This window comes from Anomaloglossus baeobatrachus, chromosome 2 (genome assembly GCF_048569485.1).
Source record: "Anomaloglossus baeobatrachus isolate aAnoBae1 chromosome 2, aAnoBae1.hap1, whole genome shotgun sequence".
NCBI classification, from domain to species: domain Eukaryota; kingdom Metazoa; phylum Chordata; class Amphibia; order Anura; family Aromobatidae; genus Anomaloglossus; species Anomaloglossus baeobatrachus.
The window spans coordinates 202286127-202302714 of record NC_134354.1 but is presented as its reverse complement, the minus strand read 5'-3'; the positions used below and the strand labels follow the sequence as shown (position 1 = coordinate 202302714).

General features: G+C 50.3%; 1 protein-coding gene across 1 annotated transcript in view; it reads right to left on the bottom strand.

Moving 5' to 3' along the window:
- Positions 1 to 16588, bottom strand: part of CAPZA1 (capping actin protein of muscle Z-line subunit alpha 1) — a 118556-nt gene that overhangs the window by 58884 nt on the left and 43084 nt on the right. Inside the window, exons 5-6 of the mRNA XM_075335585.1 lie at positions 6818 to 7024; positions 6221 to 6300 (exon numbers count right to left, since the gene is read on the bottom strand). Coding sequence (XP_075191700.1) covers positions 6221 to 6300; positions 6818 to 7024 — 287 coding nt within the window. The remainder of the gene's footprint in view (positions 1 to 6220; positions 6301 to 6817; positions 7025 to 16588) is intronic.

The following is a 16588-nucleotide window of genomic DNA, read 5'->3' as shown; positions in this document are numbered from 1 at the left end:
GCGCAAGGGTGGATTTGGAAGCTTGTGACCCTTTATGCTGACCAGCGACCAGGATAAAGAGTGCATCCGAACGGCGCAGAGACGCCGTGCGGGAAATGTAGATCCTGAGTGCTCTCACCAGGTCCAACAGATGTAAACCCTTTTCAAAATGGTGAACTGGATGCGGACACAAAGATGGTAAAGTGATATCCTGATTGAGATGAAAGGAAGATACCACCTTGGGAAGAAACTCTGGAATTGGACGCAGTACTACCTTGTCTTGGTGAAACACCAGGAAGGGAGATTTGCAAGATAACGCCGCCAGCTCTGACACTCTCCGAAGAGACGTGACCGCCACCAGAAAAGCCACTTTCTGTGAAAGCCGAGAAAAGGAAATCTCCTTCATAGGCTCGAAAGGTGGCTTCTGGAGAGCAATCAGAACCTTGTTCAGATCCCAGGGTTCCAATGGCCGCCTGTAAGGGGGAATGATATGACAAACCCCTTGCAGGAACGTGCGTACCTTAGGAAGTCGCGCCAGGCGCTTCTGAAAGAATACGGATAGCGCAGAGACTTGTCCTTTAAGGGAGCTAAGCGACAAACCTTTTTCCAACCCAGACTGCAGGAAGGAAAGAAAAATAGGTAATGCAAATGGCCAGGGAGAAACTCCCTGAGCAGAGCACCAAGATAAGAATATCTTCCACGTTCTGTGGTAGATCTTGGCGGAGGATGGTTTCCTAGCCTGTCTCATGGTGGCAACAACATCATGAGATAAACCTGAGGTCCCTAGGATCCAGGACTCAATGGCCACACAGTCAGGTTCAGGGCCGCAGAATTCAGATGGAAAAACGGCCCTTGAGACAGCAAGTCTGGACGGCCTGGTAGCGCCCACGGTTGTCCTACCGTGAGATGCCACAGATCCGGGTACCACGCCTCCTTGGCCAGTCTGGAGCGACGAGAATGGCGCAACGGCAGTCGGACCTGATTTTGCGGAGCACTCTGGGCAACAATGCCAGAGGTGGGAACACATAAGGTAGTCGGAACTGCGACCAATCCTGAACTAAGGCGTCTGCCGCCAGAGCTCGGTGATCGTGAGACCGTGCCATGAAAACCGGGACCTTGTTGTTGTGCCGTGACGCCATCAGGTCGACGTCCGGCATCCCCCAGCGGCGACAGATCTCCTGAAACACGTCCGGGTGAAGGGACCATTCCCCTGCGTCCATGCCCTGGCGACTGAGAAAGTCTGCTTCCCAGTTTTCCACGCCTGGGATGTGAACTGCGGATATGGTGGATGCTGTGTTTTCCACCCACGTCAGAATCCACCCGACTTCTTGAAAGGCTTGTCGACTGCGTGTTCCCCCTTGGTGGTTGATGTACGCCACCGCTGTGGAATTGTCCGACTGAATCCGGATCTGCTTGCCCTCCAGCCACTGTTGGAAGGCTCGCAGAGCAAGATAGACTGCTCTGATTTCCAGAACATTGATCTGAAGGGTGGACTCTCTCTGAGTCCACGTACCCTGAGCCCTGTGGTGAAGAAACACTGCTCCCCACCCTGATAGGCTCGCATCTGTCGTGACCACCGCCCAGTCGAGGGACGTCGACTTCCCGTCCCATTGGCGGAGAATGTCCCATTGTAGAGGGCGCAGATGAAACTGCGCGAAAGGGACTGCTTCCATTGCTGCCACCATCTTCCCTAGGAAATGCATGAGGCGCCTCAAGGAGTGGGACTGGTTCTGCAGGAGAGATTGCACCCCTGTCTGCAGAGAGCACTGCTTGTCCAGTGGAAGCTTCACTATCGCTGAGAGAGTATGAAACTCCATGCCAAGATATGTTAGTGATTGGGTCGGGGTTAGATTTGACTTTGAAAAGTTGATAATCCACCCGAAACTCTGGAGAGTCTTCAGTGCCACGTTCAGGCTGTGTTGGCATGCCTCTTGAGAGGGTGCCTTTATAAGTAGATCGTCCAAATACGGGATCACGGAGTGACCCTGCGAGTGCAGGACAGCTACTACTGCTGCCATGACCTTGGTGAAGACCCGAGGGGCTGTTGCCAGCCCGAAAGGTAACGCTACGAACTGCAGGTGTTCGCTTTCTATAACGAAGCGTAGAAAACGCTGATGCTCTGGCGCAATCGGCACATGAAGATAAGCATCCTTGATGTCTATTGATGCTAAGAAATCTCCTTGAGACATTGAGGCTATGACGGAGCGGAGAGATTCCATCCGGAACCCCCTGGTTTTTACATGTTTGTTGAGCAACTTTAGATCCAGGACGGGCCGAAAGGACCCGTCCTTCTTTGGCACCACAAACAGATTGGAGTAAAAACCGTGACCTTGTTCCTGAAGAGGAACGGAAGTCACCACTCCTTCCGCCTTTAGAGCGGTCACCGCCTGCAGCAGAGCATCGGCTCGGTCTGGCGGTGGGGAAGTTCTGAAGAAACGAGTTGGAGGACGAGAGACGAATTCTATCCTGTACCCGTGAGACAGAATGTCCCTCACCCAACGGTCTTTGACCTGTGACAGCCAAATGCCGCCAAAGCGGGAGAGCCTGCCACCGACCGAGGATGCGGAGAGAGGAGGCTGAAAGTCATGAGGAAGCCGTCTTGGTAACGGTTCTTCCTGCTGTCTTTTTTGGGCGTGACTGTGTCCGCCAAGAATCTGAGCCTCTCTGATCCTTTTGAGTCCTCTTGGACGAGGAGAATTGGGACCTGCCTGAGCCTCGAAAGGACCGAAAACCAGACTGACCCCTCCTTTGTTGGGGCTTGTTTTGTCTGTGTTGAGGTAAGGATGAGTCCTTACCCTTGGAGTGTTTAATGATTTCATCCAAACGCTCCCCAAACAATCGGTCACGAGAAAAGGGCAAACTGGTTAAGCACTTCTTGGAAGCAGAATCTGCTTTCCATTCTCTCAACCACAGGGCTCTGCGCAAAACCACGGAGTTGGCTGACGCCACCGCCGTACGGCTCGTAGAGTCCAGGACAGCATTAATCGCGTAAGACGCGAATGCAGACATTTGAGAGGTCAATGGTGCCACCTGCGGGGCAGATGTACGTGTGACCGAGTCGACCTGTATAAGCCCAGCTGAAATAGCTTGGAGTGCCCATACGGCTGCGAAAGCTGGCGCCAACGACGCTCCAATAGCTTCATAGATGGATTTCAGCCAGAGCTCCATCTGCCTGTCAGTGGCATCTTTAAGTGCCGCTCCATCTTCTACTGCAACTAAGGATCTAGCTGCAAGCCTGGAGATTGGAGGGTCCACCTTGGGACACTGGGTCCAACCCTTGACCACGTCAGGGGGAAAAGGATAGCGTGTATCTTTTAAGCCGTTTAGAAAACCGCTTCTCAGGATAAGCGTGGTGTTTCTGGATTGCATCTCTAAAGTCAGCGTGGTCCAGAAAAGTGCTTAATTTACGCTTGGGATATCTGAAATGGAATTTCTCCTGCTGTGAAGCTGCCTCCTCCTGAGTAGGAGCTGGCGGAGAAATATCTAACATCCTATTGATGGACGCTATAAGATCATTCACTATGGCGTCACCATCCGGTGTATCCAGATTGAGGGCGGACCCAGGATCAGAATCTTGATCAGTTACATCCGCCTCATCACCCATAGATCCGTCCCGCTGGGACCCTGACCAGTGAGACGAAGTTGAGGGCCCCTCATAACGAGCCCGCTTAGGTTGTCTGGGACTGTCGTCCGAGTCAGAATCGTCACCCTGGGGTGCATGTGACACCCCCGGAGCTTGGAAGTGTTCCAGCTGAGGGGGACCAGGGAGCAATGATGCCACAGTGTCCATGGTCTGAGTTACTGGTCTAGACTGCAATGTGTCAAGAATCCTTGCCATGGTCATAGACAATCTGTCAGCAAAAGCTGCAAACTCCGTTCCTGTCACCTGGACCGCATTCACAGGTGGTACACTCTGGGTCACGTCCAGCAGAGGCCCCGGCTGTGCAAGTTGCACAGGGGCCGAGCACTGCACACAATGGGGGTCAGTGGAACCTGCCGGTAGAGCAGCCCCACATGCGGTACAGTCAGCATATAATGTCTGTGCCTTGGCACCCTTGCGTTTTGCGGACGACATGCTGTTGCCTCCTTGTAATCTAGGAGGGAATATAGCCGAGAATCACCAGCGACCGTACAGTACAAAGTATTTGCAACACAAAATACTCAGTATACAAACGGCACAAGTGGGGGTGAGCCCTTGAGGGCTGCTTACCGCCCGCTGAACAGCGGGTATGAGGCCGTAGAATCCCGTGTCTGGGTCTCCCCGTCTCCCCTCTGCAGCTCAGCGTGCAGGCAGGAATGGCTGCCGGCGTTCTGTGAAGAGGGGCGGACCGTGGGCGTGCCACAAAGAGCGGGAAACTGCGTCCTACTGTGCCTGGTGTGAGGGCTGGAGTATGTAAAAACGACTCCAGCCCTCAGCGCTGATGCTCTGTACAGCGTCCCGCCCTCCTCCTGACTGGCAGGTGCGGAGGCGGGAACGAACGAACTAGGCTGCAAAAGCCGGGGACTGTAGTAATAAGCGCGGCCGTGATATATGCACGGCCAGCGCGGAAGTCCCCGGCGCACCACAAGTCCCAGCCGCGTCGCAGTCCCAGCGGCCGGCGCGACCGTTCTCCCTGAGTCTACCCACTCAGCTAAGCTGAAGTGAGGAAATGGCACAAGCGCAGCAGCGCTGTTGTCCCCGGCGCACTAACACACCCAGCAATGCTGCGGTGTGCGCGCGTATGCACGGGGACACAGAGTACCTTGACGGAGCAGGGCCATCTCCCTGACGATACTCAGCTCCATATCCAGCGGCTTCTCCAGGGGCTGCGGATGGAGCACGGTCTCTGTGCCTGGAGACCGGTAAAATCCCACTTCGCCCAGAGCCCTAATGGGGATGGGGAAGGAATCAGCATGTGGGCTCCAGCCTCCGTACCCGCAATGGGTACCTCAACCTTAACAAGCACCACCGACAAAAAGTGGGGTGAGAAGGGAGCATGCTGGGGACCCTTGTATGGGTCCTCTTTTCTTCCATCCGACATAGTCAGCAGCTGCTGCTGACTAAACAGTGGAGCTATGCGTGCATGTCTGACCTCCTTCGCACAAAGCAAAAAACTGAAGGACCCGTGCTCCCACGGGGGGGGGTGTATAGCCAGAAGGGGAGGGGCCTTACACTTTTAAGTGTAGTACTTTGTGCGGCCTCCGGAGGCAGTAGCTATACACCCAATTGTCTGGGTCTCCCAATTAGGAGCGAAAAAGAAATATGTATTTATTGGTATAATTTTTTTTAAATTGGTTTGTTCTTTATTTTGTGATTTTTTTTCTAAATATTTTTTTTCCTATTTTTTTTTTAACTTTTACCTAGGTCCTCTATAGGACAAACCTTCCCTGCCTTGATTGCTTGTTTAATACTCTGTAATGCTTTTGTATTGCAGGGTATTTGAGCTGTTAATTACACACAAGCATGTGGCATGTCAACCTTACAACTTTAGTTACCCCGCGGCCATTATTTGGCCTGAAGTCAACATGGAAACGATTTTGATGACGTGATAACGGTGTGCCGATCGGATCAAAGAGCTCCCTTTTTCCCCTCTTGTAAGCAGATCGATGCCGCATCAGTATCGGTGCTAGTAGTGTGTCAGCTATGGTATATCATTGCCAGTTGCTAATGATATTGCTGGCTGGCTCTCTACTATTCAGCCGACATAATGGTCGCACCCTACATGTAAGCCGCATGTCGTGAAAGGGTTAAGGAAATTGGCCACTACTGTTAACGGTGGCTGGCCAAACACACCAACTCCATCAAAACTATAGTGGCCACAGCCAGGCACTACAGATCCAAATGAATAGGGCGTGAATGTGTAATACCCACACACTATAGAAATGACAGAACTCCTATGTTTTAGCAGCATCCGAAAACTTCCAGATGCCACCAAAGCCGGTAACAGCTGATCAGGGTGATGGAGGTGCTGCACCCCCACCGATCAGATATTGATGGTCTATCTAAAAGATAGGCCATCAATAACAAAAAGGGTGGCCAATCCCTTTAAGGATTAAGCTCCCTATAAACACTGGAGTGAAAGGACCTAAAAGGATAGACGTTTTCGGGATGACCCACTCAGCAGGAGATAAAGTCACAGCCCATCTAACGACCAGAAGGGGCTGACATGACGTTGCAGCTATGCGGAACTTTCCAGCTTTATGTCTGTCAGCTTTAAAGAGACAAGAGCAACATCTTGTTAAAAAAATAATATATACTTGCCAAAAGTTTTTCGGCTGGAACTGGTGGCTTTCAATACAGGCGATTATGGTCTGCTGTCCATCTATAGTCTTTGCATAGACCTGCAGAAAACAGACCAGTTAGTGGATGGCGTCGGAGTATTTAGTATTGCTAAAGTTATCCCATCACCATGAAAATGCAGTAGTCTGCAAACGCCATGTTATAGAGCAGGGGGAGCGGAGAAGTTTGCTATATAGTTTTGTGAGAAAAGATTCAGTATAACTTGTGTTATAATCCTTTAAACCTCTGCTCTTAAGATGGTATTGGTCCAGTGGGTGGTCCTATCAGTGATTGACTGCTATCGCTGTAAGCACACATGCGGTGAAAGCTGTCCGTCACTGATCAAACCGCCCACTGGACTGAAAGGCCCAGAAACAGCAGAGGTTTATATAAATACATCATGTTATAATGAATCATTTCTCACAAAACTATATAACAAACTATTTAGCTCCTCCTGCTCTATATATAACATAGCACCTACAGGGTGGACTGCATTTTCATGGTATAAGGTTTATTTCAATTAAATATGATCATGGAAAAAAAAAAAAAACAAAAAACAACCCATGTCAGATACTTAACAGTACAGACGCCATTAGGGTAATGATCTTTCACGTATGCCCTTAAAGCATTGTCACAGGCTTCTCTCCAAGACTTTAAAGCTGTGTCCGTTTCATCGGGATGAGCATCACTTGCTTCTTTTCTCAAGTGGTCAAACTTATAGGAAATCCTGTTTCGGGGATCCAAGAACCGGCCATTGCCCAGGTCTCCATGTTCTGTAATTAAGACCTATAGAAATGTAAAAAAAAAACACAATTAAATTATCCTGTAATACTCGAAATGTTTCATTCATTAGGAAGTACTGTATTTTACTAGAAACTGCTTCCATCTAGGTTAGAAATTGATCAGCGCTGTGGCATTGATATAGGCAGCGTGGCCAATGTATGCTGCACGTCTACACAAGAGGTTCCACCAGTCAGTGCAAAATGGGTCAAAATACAAGACTATTACATCTCAAAACTACAAAAACATCCAAAGGAATGAAAATAGTCACTAGAAAACAAGAGGACAAGGTGGACCCCAGAATTGTGCACTGGGTTGTTGTTCTGTGTAGTGCATACCGTGGGGGGGAGCAGGATACTGTAATAATACATATACAGCAGAAATATACAGTATATCTGCACATAAATGGCAGGAATTCGAGATCAACCACCAAGTGTCCCAGAAGTAAGAGGGATGAGTAGGGAGCAGGGCTGGGCAGTTCTGCTTACACCAGAAAGTAGAGGAAAATATTGTTGGAGATTTCTGAGCCTATGGAAGTCATACTAATTTGTTTTAGATTGATGAATGAATGGGACAGACGAGGGTCAGATAAACTTTATTGCAGTTTATGCAGGGCAAGGAGCAGAAGTGTAAGACACGGGAAAAGGTATAGAAGGGGGGAGCCATTACCATTGAGGAACAGTGAGTGTGAAGGAGGGGTACAGAACATTTTTTGGAGGAGATTTACAGTGGAGGAAATTATTATTTGATCCCTTGCTGATTTTGTAAGTTTGCCCACTCAAAGACATGAGCAGTCTATAATTTTAAGGGTAGGTTAATTTTTAACAGAGATAGAGTATCCAAAATAAAATCCAGAAAATCAAACTGTACAAATTTATTTGCATTTTTCAAGAAGAAGAAGGGAATTTTGTTTACTTACCGTAAATTCCTTTTCTTCTAGCTCCAATTGGGAGACCCAGACAATTGGGTGTATAGCTTCTGCCTCCGGAGGCCACACAAAGTATTACACTTAAAAGTGTAAAGCCCCTCCCCTTCTGCCTATACACCCCCCGTGCCTCACGGGCTCCTCAGTTTTGGTGCAAAAGCAAGAAGGAGGAAAAGTTATAAATTGGTTTAAAGTAAATTCAATCCGAAGAAATTTCGGAGAACTGAAACCATTCAACATGAACAACATGTGTCACAAAGAACAACAGCCCGAAGGGAACAGGGGCGGGTGCTGGGTCTCCCAATTGGAGCTAGAAGAAAAGGAATTTACGGTAAGTAAACAAAATTCCCCCCTTCTTTGTCGCTCCATTGGGAGACCCAGACAATTGGGACGTCCAAAAGCAGTCCCTGGGTGGGTAAAATAATACCTCGTAATAGAGCCGTAAAACGGCCCCTTCCTACAGGTGGGCAACCGCCGCCTGAAGGACTCGCCTACCTAGGCTGGCATCTGCCGAAGCATAGGTATGCACCTGATAGTGTTTCGTGAAAGTGTGCAGGCTCGACCAGGTAGCTGCCTGACACACCTGCTGAGCCGTAGCCTGGTGCCGCAAAGCCCAGGACGCACCCACGGCTCTGGTAGAATGGGCCCTCAGCCCTGAGGGAACCGGAAGCCCAGAAAATCGGTAAGCTTCGAGAATTGGTTCCTTGATCCACCGAGCCAGGGTTGATTTGGAAGCCTGTGACCCTTTACGCTGGCCAGCGACAAGGACAAAGAGTGCATCCGAGCGGCGCAGGGGCGCCGTACGAGAAATGTAGAGTCTGAGTGCTCTCACCAGATCTAACAAGTGCAAATCCCTTTCACATTGGTGAACTGGATGAGGACAAAAAGAGGGTAAGGAGATATCCTGATTGAGATGAAATGGGGATACCACCTTAGGGAGAAATTCCGGAACCGGACGCAGAACCACCTTGTCCTGGTGAAACACCAGGAAAGGGGCTTTGCATGACAGTGCTGCTAGCTCAGACACTTTCCGAAGTGATGTGACTGCTACTAGGAAGGCCACTTTCTGCGAAAGGCGTGAGAGAAATATCCCTCATTGGCTCGAAAGGTGGTTTCTGAAGAGCCATCAGCACCCTGTTCAGATCCCAGGGTTCTAACGGCCGCTTGTAAGGAGGGACAATGTGACAAACCCCCTGCAGGAACGTGCGTACCTGTGGAAGTCTGGCTAGGCGCTTCTGAAAAAACACAGAGAGCGCTGAGACTTGTCCCTTAAGGGAGCCGAGCGACAAACCTTTTTCCAATCCGGATTGAAGGAAGGAAAGAAAAGTGGGCAAGGCAAATGGCCAGGGAGAAAAACCCTGATCAGAGCACCAAGATAAGAATATCCTCCACGTCCTGTGGTAGATCTTGGCGGACGTTGGTTTCCTAGCCTGTCTCATAGTGGCAATGACCTCTTGAGATAACCCTGAAGACGCTAGGATCCAGGACTCAATGGCCACACAGTCAGGTTGAGGGCCGCAGAATTCAGATGGAAAAACGGCCCTTGAGACAGCAAGTCTGGTCGGTCTGGTAGTGCCCACGGTTGGCCCACCGTGAGATGCCACAGATCCGGGTACCACGACCTCCTCGGCCAGTCTGGAGCGACGAGGATGGCGCGGCGGCAGTCGGACCTGATCTTGCGTAACACTCTGGGCAACAGTGCCAGAGGAGGAAACACATAAGGGAGTTGAAACTGTGACCAATCCTGAACTAAGGCATCTGCCGCCAGAGCTCTGTGATCTTGAGACTGTGCCATGAATGTCGGGACCTTGTTGTTGTGCCGGGACGCCATTAGGTCGACGTCCGGCATCCCCCAGCGGCAACAGATCTCCTGAAACACGTCCGGGTGAAGGGACCATTCCCCTGCGTCCATGCCCTGGCGACTGAGAAAGTCTGCTTCCCAGTTTTCTACGCCCGGGATGTGAACTGCGGATATGGTGGAGGCTGTGGCTTCCACCCATAGCAGAATCCGCCGGACTTCCTGGAAGGCTTGCCGACTGCGTGTTCCGCCTTGGTGGTTGATGTATGCCACCGCTGTGGAGTTGTCCGACTGAATTCGGATCTGCTTGCCTTCCAGCCACGGCTGGAACGCCTTTAAGGCAAGATACACTGCCCTTATCTCCAGAACATTGATCTGAATGGAGGACTCTGGCTGAGTCCAAGTACCCTGAGCCCTGTGGTGGAGAAAGACCGCTCCCCACCCTGACAGGCTCGCGTCCGTCGTGACCACAGCCCAGGATGGGGGCAGGAAGGATTTCCCCTTCGACAGAGAAGTGGGAAGAAGCCACCACTGAAGGGAAGCCTTGGCTGCCCGAGAAAGGGAGACGTTCCTGTCGAGGGACGTCGACTTCCTGTCCCATTTGCGGAGAATGTCCCATTGAAGTGGACGCAGATGAAACTGCGCAAATGGAACTGCCTCCATTGCTGCTACCATCTTCCCTAGGAAGTGCATGAGGCGCCTCAAGGGGTGTGACTGGCCTTGAAGGAGAGATTGCACCCCCGTCTGTAGTGAACGCTGTTTGTCCAGCGGAAGCTTCACTATCGCTGAGAGAGTATGAAACTCCATGCCAAGATATGTCAGAGATTGGGCCGGTGTCAGATTTGACTTTGGGAAATTGATGATCCACCCGAAACTCTGGAGAGTCTCCAGAGCAATGTTCAGGCTGTGTTGGCATGCCACTTGAGAGGGTGCCTTGACAAGCAGATCGTCTAAGTAAGGGATCACCGAGTGTCCCTGAGAGTGCAGAACTGCTACTACTGTTGCCATGACCTTGGTGAAGACCCGTGGGGCTGTCGCCAGCCGAAAGGCAGTGCCACGAACTGAAGGTGTGCGTCCCCTATGGCGAAACGCAGGAAGCGCTGATGCTCTGGAGCAATCGGTACGTGGAGATAAGCATCTTTGATGTCGATTGATGCTAGGAAATCTCCTTGGGACATTGAGGCGATGACGGAGCGGAGGGATTCCATCCAGAACCGCCTGGTTTTTATGTGTTTGTTGAGCAGTTTTAGGTCCAGAACAGGACGGAAGGATCCGTCCTTTTTTGGCACCACGAACAAGTTGGAGTAAAAACCGTGACCCTGTTGCTGAAAGGGAACAGGGATCACCACTCCTTCTGCCTTCAGAGTGCACACCGCCTGAAGAAGAGCATCGGCTCGCTCGGGGGGCGGAGATGTTCTGAAGAATCGAGTCGGAGGACGAGAGCTGAACTCTATCCTGTAACCGTGAGACAGAATGTCTCTCACCCAACGGTCTTTTACCTGTGGCAGCCAGGCGTCGCAAAAGCGGGAAAGCCTGCCACCGACCGAGGATGCGGTGTGAGGAGGCCGAAAGTCATGAGGAGGCCGCTTTGGGAGCGGTTCCTCCGGCGGTCTTTTTAGGACGTGACTTAGACCGCCATGAATCGGAGTTCCTCTGATCCTTCTGAGGCCTTTTGGACGAGGAGAATTGAGACCTGCCTGCGGACCGAAAGGACCGAAACCTCGATTGTACCTTCCGTGGTTGAGGTCTGTTTGGTTTGGACTGGGGTAAGGATGAGTCCTTTCCCTTGGATTGTTTAATGATTTCATCCAATCGCTCACCAAACAGGCGGTCGCCAGAAAATGGTAAACCGGTTAAGAACTTTTTGGAAGCAGAGTCTGCCTTCCATTCACGTAGCCACATGGCCCTGCGGACTGCCACCGAATTGGCGGATGCTACCGCCGTACGGCTCGCAGAGTCCAGGATAGCATTAATGGCGTAGGACGCAAACGCCGACGCCTGAGAGGTTAAGGACACCACCTGCGGAGCAGACATACGTGTGACTGCATTAATCTGCGAGTGACAAGCTGAGATAGCTTGGAGTGCCCACACGGCTGCGAATGCTGGAGCAAAAGACGCGCCGATAGCTTCATAGATGGATTTCAACCAGAGCTCTTTCTGTCTGTCAGTGGCATCTTTGAGTGAAGCCCCATCTTCCACTGCAACTATGGATCTAGCCGCCAGTCTGGAGACTGGAGGATCCACCTTGGGACACTGAGCCCAGCCCTTGACAACGTCAGGGGGGAAGGGATAACGTGTATCCTTAGGGCGCTTGGAAAAACGCTTATCTGGACAAGCTCGGTGTTTCTGGACTGCCTCTCTGAAGTCGGAGTGATCCAGAAACGTACTCAATGTACGCTTGGGAAACCTGAAACGGAATTTCTCCTGCTGAGAAGCTGACTCCTCAATTGGAGGAGCTGGGGGAGAAATATCCAACACCTGATTGATGGTTGCTATAAGGTCATTCACTATGGCGTCACCTTCAGGTGTATCTAGGTTGAGAGCGGCCTCAGGATCAGAATCCTGATCTGCTACCTCCGCTTCATCATCCAGAGAGTCCACCTGCTGAGACCCTGAACAGTGTGATGAAGTCGAGGGAATTTCCCAGCGAGCCCGCTTAGGTGGCCTGGGACTGCGGTCCGTGTCGGAGACCTCACCCTGGGACCTATGAGTCACCCCAGGAGCACTTTGCTGCTCCAACTGAGGGGGGCCTGGGGTCAATGATTCAACAGGGGGCCTGAGTCACCGGTCTGGACTGTAAGGCTTCTAGTATCTTAGCAGACCATTTATCCATACTCTCAGACAGTTTGTCAGCAAATACTGCAAACTCCGTCCCTGTCACCTGGACAGTGGTAGCAGGTGGTTCCACCTGGGCCACCAGTAGCAGAGGCTCCGGCTGAGTAAGTGCCACAGGGGCCGAGCATTGCACACAATGAGGGTCGGTGGAACCTGCCGGTAGTATAGCTGCACATGAGGTACAGGTTGCAAAGTAAGCCTGTGCTTTGGCACCCTTGCTTTTTGCGGACGACATGCTGTTGTCTCCTCTGAGTACAATCCGGGAGGGTATATAGCCAAAAATCAACAGTGCGACCATACAGTGTAAATGTATAGCATATAAGCATATATTATATATATATATATATATATATATATATATATATATATATATATATATATATATATATATATATATATATATATATATATATATATATATATATATATATATATATATATATATATATATGTACACTTCGGCACTCAGTGGGGCCAGCACCACAGGTGCTGCTTACCGACTGCTCAAAGCGGTTGTGTGATCACCAGATTCCCTGCCTGGGCCTCCCAGAGCCGTGTTGTCTCTCCTCTCCAGCGTCAGAAGTGCTGACAGGAATGGCTGCCGGCGTTCTGTGGGGAGGAGGGGGCCGTGGGCGTGCCCTAGAAAGTGCGGGAATCTGATGCCCCACTGTGCTGAGTGAGGGGGGAGGAGGATACAAAGTATGCTCCAGCCCTCAGCGCTGACGTCCTGTGCAGCGTCCCGCCCTTCCCCTGACTGGCAGGCCTGGGGGCGGGAATATGCGATACTAGGCCGCAAAAGCCGGGGACTAAAGTTATAAGCGCGGCCGGCAAATAAGCGCGGTCGGCGCGGTAGTCCCCGGCGCACTAACACACCCAGCAGTGCTGCAGTGTGTATGGCACGAGCGCTCCATGCGCGGTCCCTCACGGGGACACAGAGTACCTCACAGTAGCAGGGCCTTGTCCCTGACGATACCCAGCTCCTGTCCAGTAGATTCCCCAGGGGCTGCGGAGGGAGCACGGTCCCAGTGCCTGGAGACCGATTAGGATCCCACTTCACCCAGAGCCCTGAGGGATGGGGAAGGAAAACAGCATGTGGCTCCTGCCTATGTACCCGCAATGGGTACCTCAACCTTAACAACACCGCCGACCAGAGTGGGGTGAGAAGGGAGCATGCTGGGGGCCCTGTTATGGGCCCTCTTTTCTTCCATCCGACATAGTCAGCAGCTGCTGCTGACTAAGATGTGGAGCTATGCGTGGATGTCAGCCTCCTTCGCACAAAGCATAAAAACTGAGGAGCCCGTGAGGCACGGGGGGGGTGTATAGGCAGAAGGGGAGGGGCTTTACACTTTTTAAAGTGTAATACTTTGTGTGGCCTCCGGAGGCAGAAGCTATACACCCAATTGTCTGGGTCTCCCAATGGAGCGACAAAGAAATAAGTGTTTGCTCCCCTACCAACCGTGAAGAGTTCTGGCTCCTACAGACCAGTTAGACGCTGCTAATCAACTCGTTACCTGCATTAAAGACAGCTGTCCTACATTGTCACCTATATAAAAGACTCCTGTCAACAGACTCCGTCAGACTAACCTCTACAACATGGGCAAGACTAAATAGCTTTCTAAGGATGTCAGGGACAAGATCATAGACCGGCACAAGGATGGAATGGGCTACAAAACCATAAGAAAGACATTGTGAGAAGGAGACAACTGTTGGTACAATAGTACGACAATAAAAGAAATACAAAATGAGTGTCAATCGACATCAATCTGGGGCACCATGCAAAATCTCACCTCATGGGATATCCAGGATCATGAGGAAGGTGAGAGATAAGCCTAAAACTACACGGGGGAAACTTGTTAATGATATGAAGCAGTTTGGACCACTGTCACCAAGAAAACCATTGGTAACACATTACACCGTAATGGCTTAAAATCCTGCAGTGCTCGCAAAGTCCCACTGCTCAAGAAGGTACATGTGCAGGCCCGTATGAAGTTTTCCAGTGAACACCTGGATGATTCTGAGAGTGATTGGGAGAAGGTGCTGTAGTCTCAGCTGCTATGACCCAAAGAACACCATCCCCACTATCAAGCATGGAGGTGGAAACATTATGTTTTGGGGTTTTTTCTCTGCTAAGGACACAAGACTACTTCACCGCATCAATGGGACAATGTATGTAGACATGTACCATAAAATCCTGAGTGACAACCTCCTTCCTTCCACCAAGACTTTAAAAATGGGTCGTGGCTGGGTCTTCCAGCATGACAATGACCCAAAACATGCTAAGGCAACAAAGGACTGGCTCAAAAAGAAACACATTAAGGTCATGGAGTGGCCTAGCCAGTCACCAGACCTTAATCTAATATAAAACGTATTGAGGGAGCTGAAGCTCAGAGTTGCCAAGCGACAGCCTGAAAATCTTAATGATTTAGAGAAAATCTGCATAGAGGAGTGAACCAAAATTCTTCCTGACATGTTTTCAAACCTCATCATCAACTACAAAAAATGTCTGACTGCTGTGCTTGCCAACAAGGGTTTTGCCATCAAGTATTAAGTCTTGTTTGCCAGAGGGATCAAATACTTATTTCTCTATGCAAAACGCAAATAAATTTATACAATGTGATTTTTGGGATTTTATTGTGGATAGTCTTTCACTGTTACAATTAACAACAATCCACCTGTCAGTGGGCAAACTTACAAAATCAGGAAGGGATCAAATACTTATTTCCCCCACTGTACTTATTTGCGGCTCTCCAGACACCAGCTTTCTGAGCTTTACATTGGTTGTTAGGGGGTTATTGCAGGCAGTGAAGTGTGCTGGAGCCTTGGTCCGCTCTCTAGGAGACACACACACACACACACACACACACACACACACACACACACACACACACACACACACCTCTACCTCCTGACCATTTTTTGTCAGTGTTTCCCATGATAAATCAGCTTCTCCTGCAGAGCTCAGATTTTCAGCTGCTGTCAGGAGCAGAGAGGGGAGAGCTAAAATCAAATTTGGATAGCAAAACTGACAATCCAGCTGACCTCCAATGGTGAATTACAGTATTTTTCCAATTATAAAACACACTTTTCCTCCCAAAAATTAGGAAGGAAAATGAGGAGTGCGTCTTAAAATCCGAATATAGCCTACCGGTGGGGCTGTCTGTGCAGGCGGTCGGGTGCGTGCGGGCGACCGGGTGCCTGTGTGCCGGCTGCCTCTGTGTCTCAGCGGCCAGCTGCTTCTCTGTGCAGGTGGATGGGCATCCTGCTGGCTGCTACCCTGTGCGTGCGCCGGGTGTCCCAGCGTGTCCACAGTCCGGTTTCAAATGATGGCACCGGGTGTCAGCGCATACGCAGATTGAGCCATTGGATGAGAGCTCCATCTATCTGTGCATGCGCCGCTCTGCCATCACTTGTCCCGGAACGCGGACACACTGCATTGGCCTGCTCCACCACTGAGCCATCGCCACCTCCACCACTGACCGCCGCTGCCAGCACAACCTCTGCCTCCTGTGACCCTGCTTCACCACCACTGCTGCCCACCTCAGGTAAGACAACACTGGAGTATAAGTTGGACCCCGTTTCTTTTTTGTCATCTGTAAATTTGGGGTGCGTCTTCTAAAACGAAAAATACGGTAATCCAGTTAATTTCATTAACACTAGAACTACTGAGGTAGTCATTTTGACTACTTTGCACCATGTATTTCTATATAGGTGTCACGAGTCCAGTAGTTCTAGTGTTAATCGTCAAGCTCTAGCGGGGAGTCAGTTAGAAGCACAAATGACCGACCTGGAGAATGAATTCCCACTAAATGCATCTTATCAATCCGTAAACTGACAGAGCTATAGAAATGACCTAAAACGTATCTCGGCTTCAGACAGATTCCCTTTCAGCATGACATTTTGCTATTTAATCTGAGTGCAGCATAATGTAGGAGCAGAGACCCCAATTTCAGTAATGTGTCACTTACTGGGCTGTGTTCTAGTTTCAACACAATCAGTGCTTTATCAGCAGGAC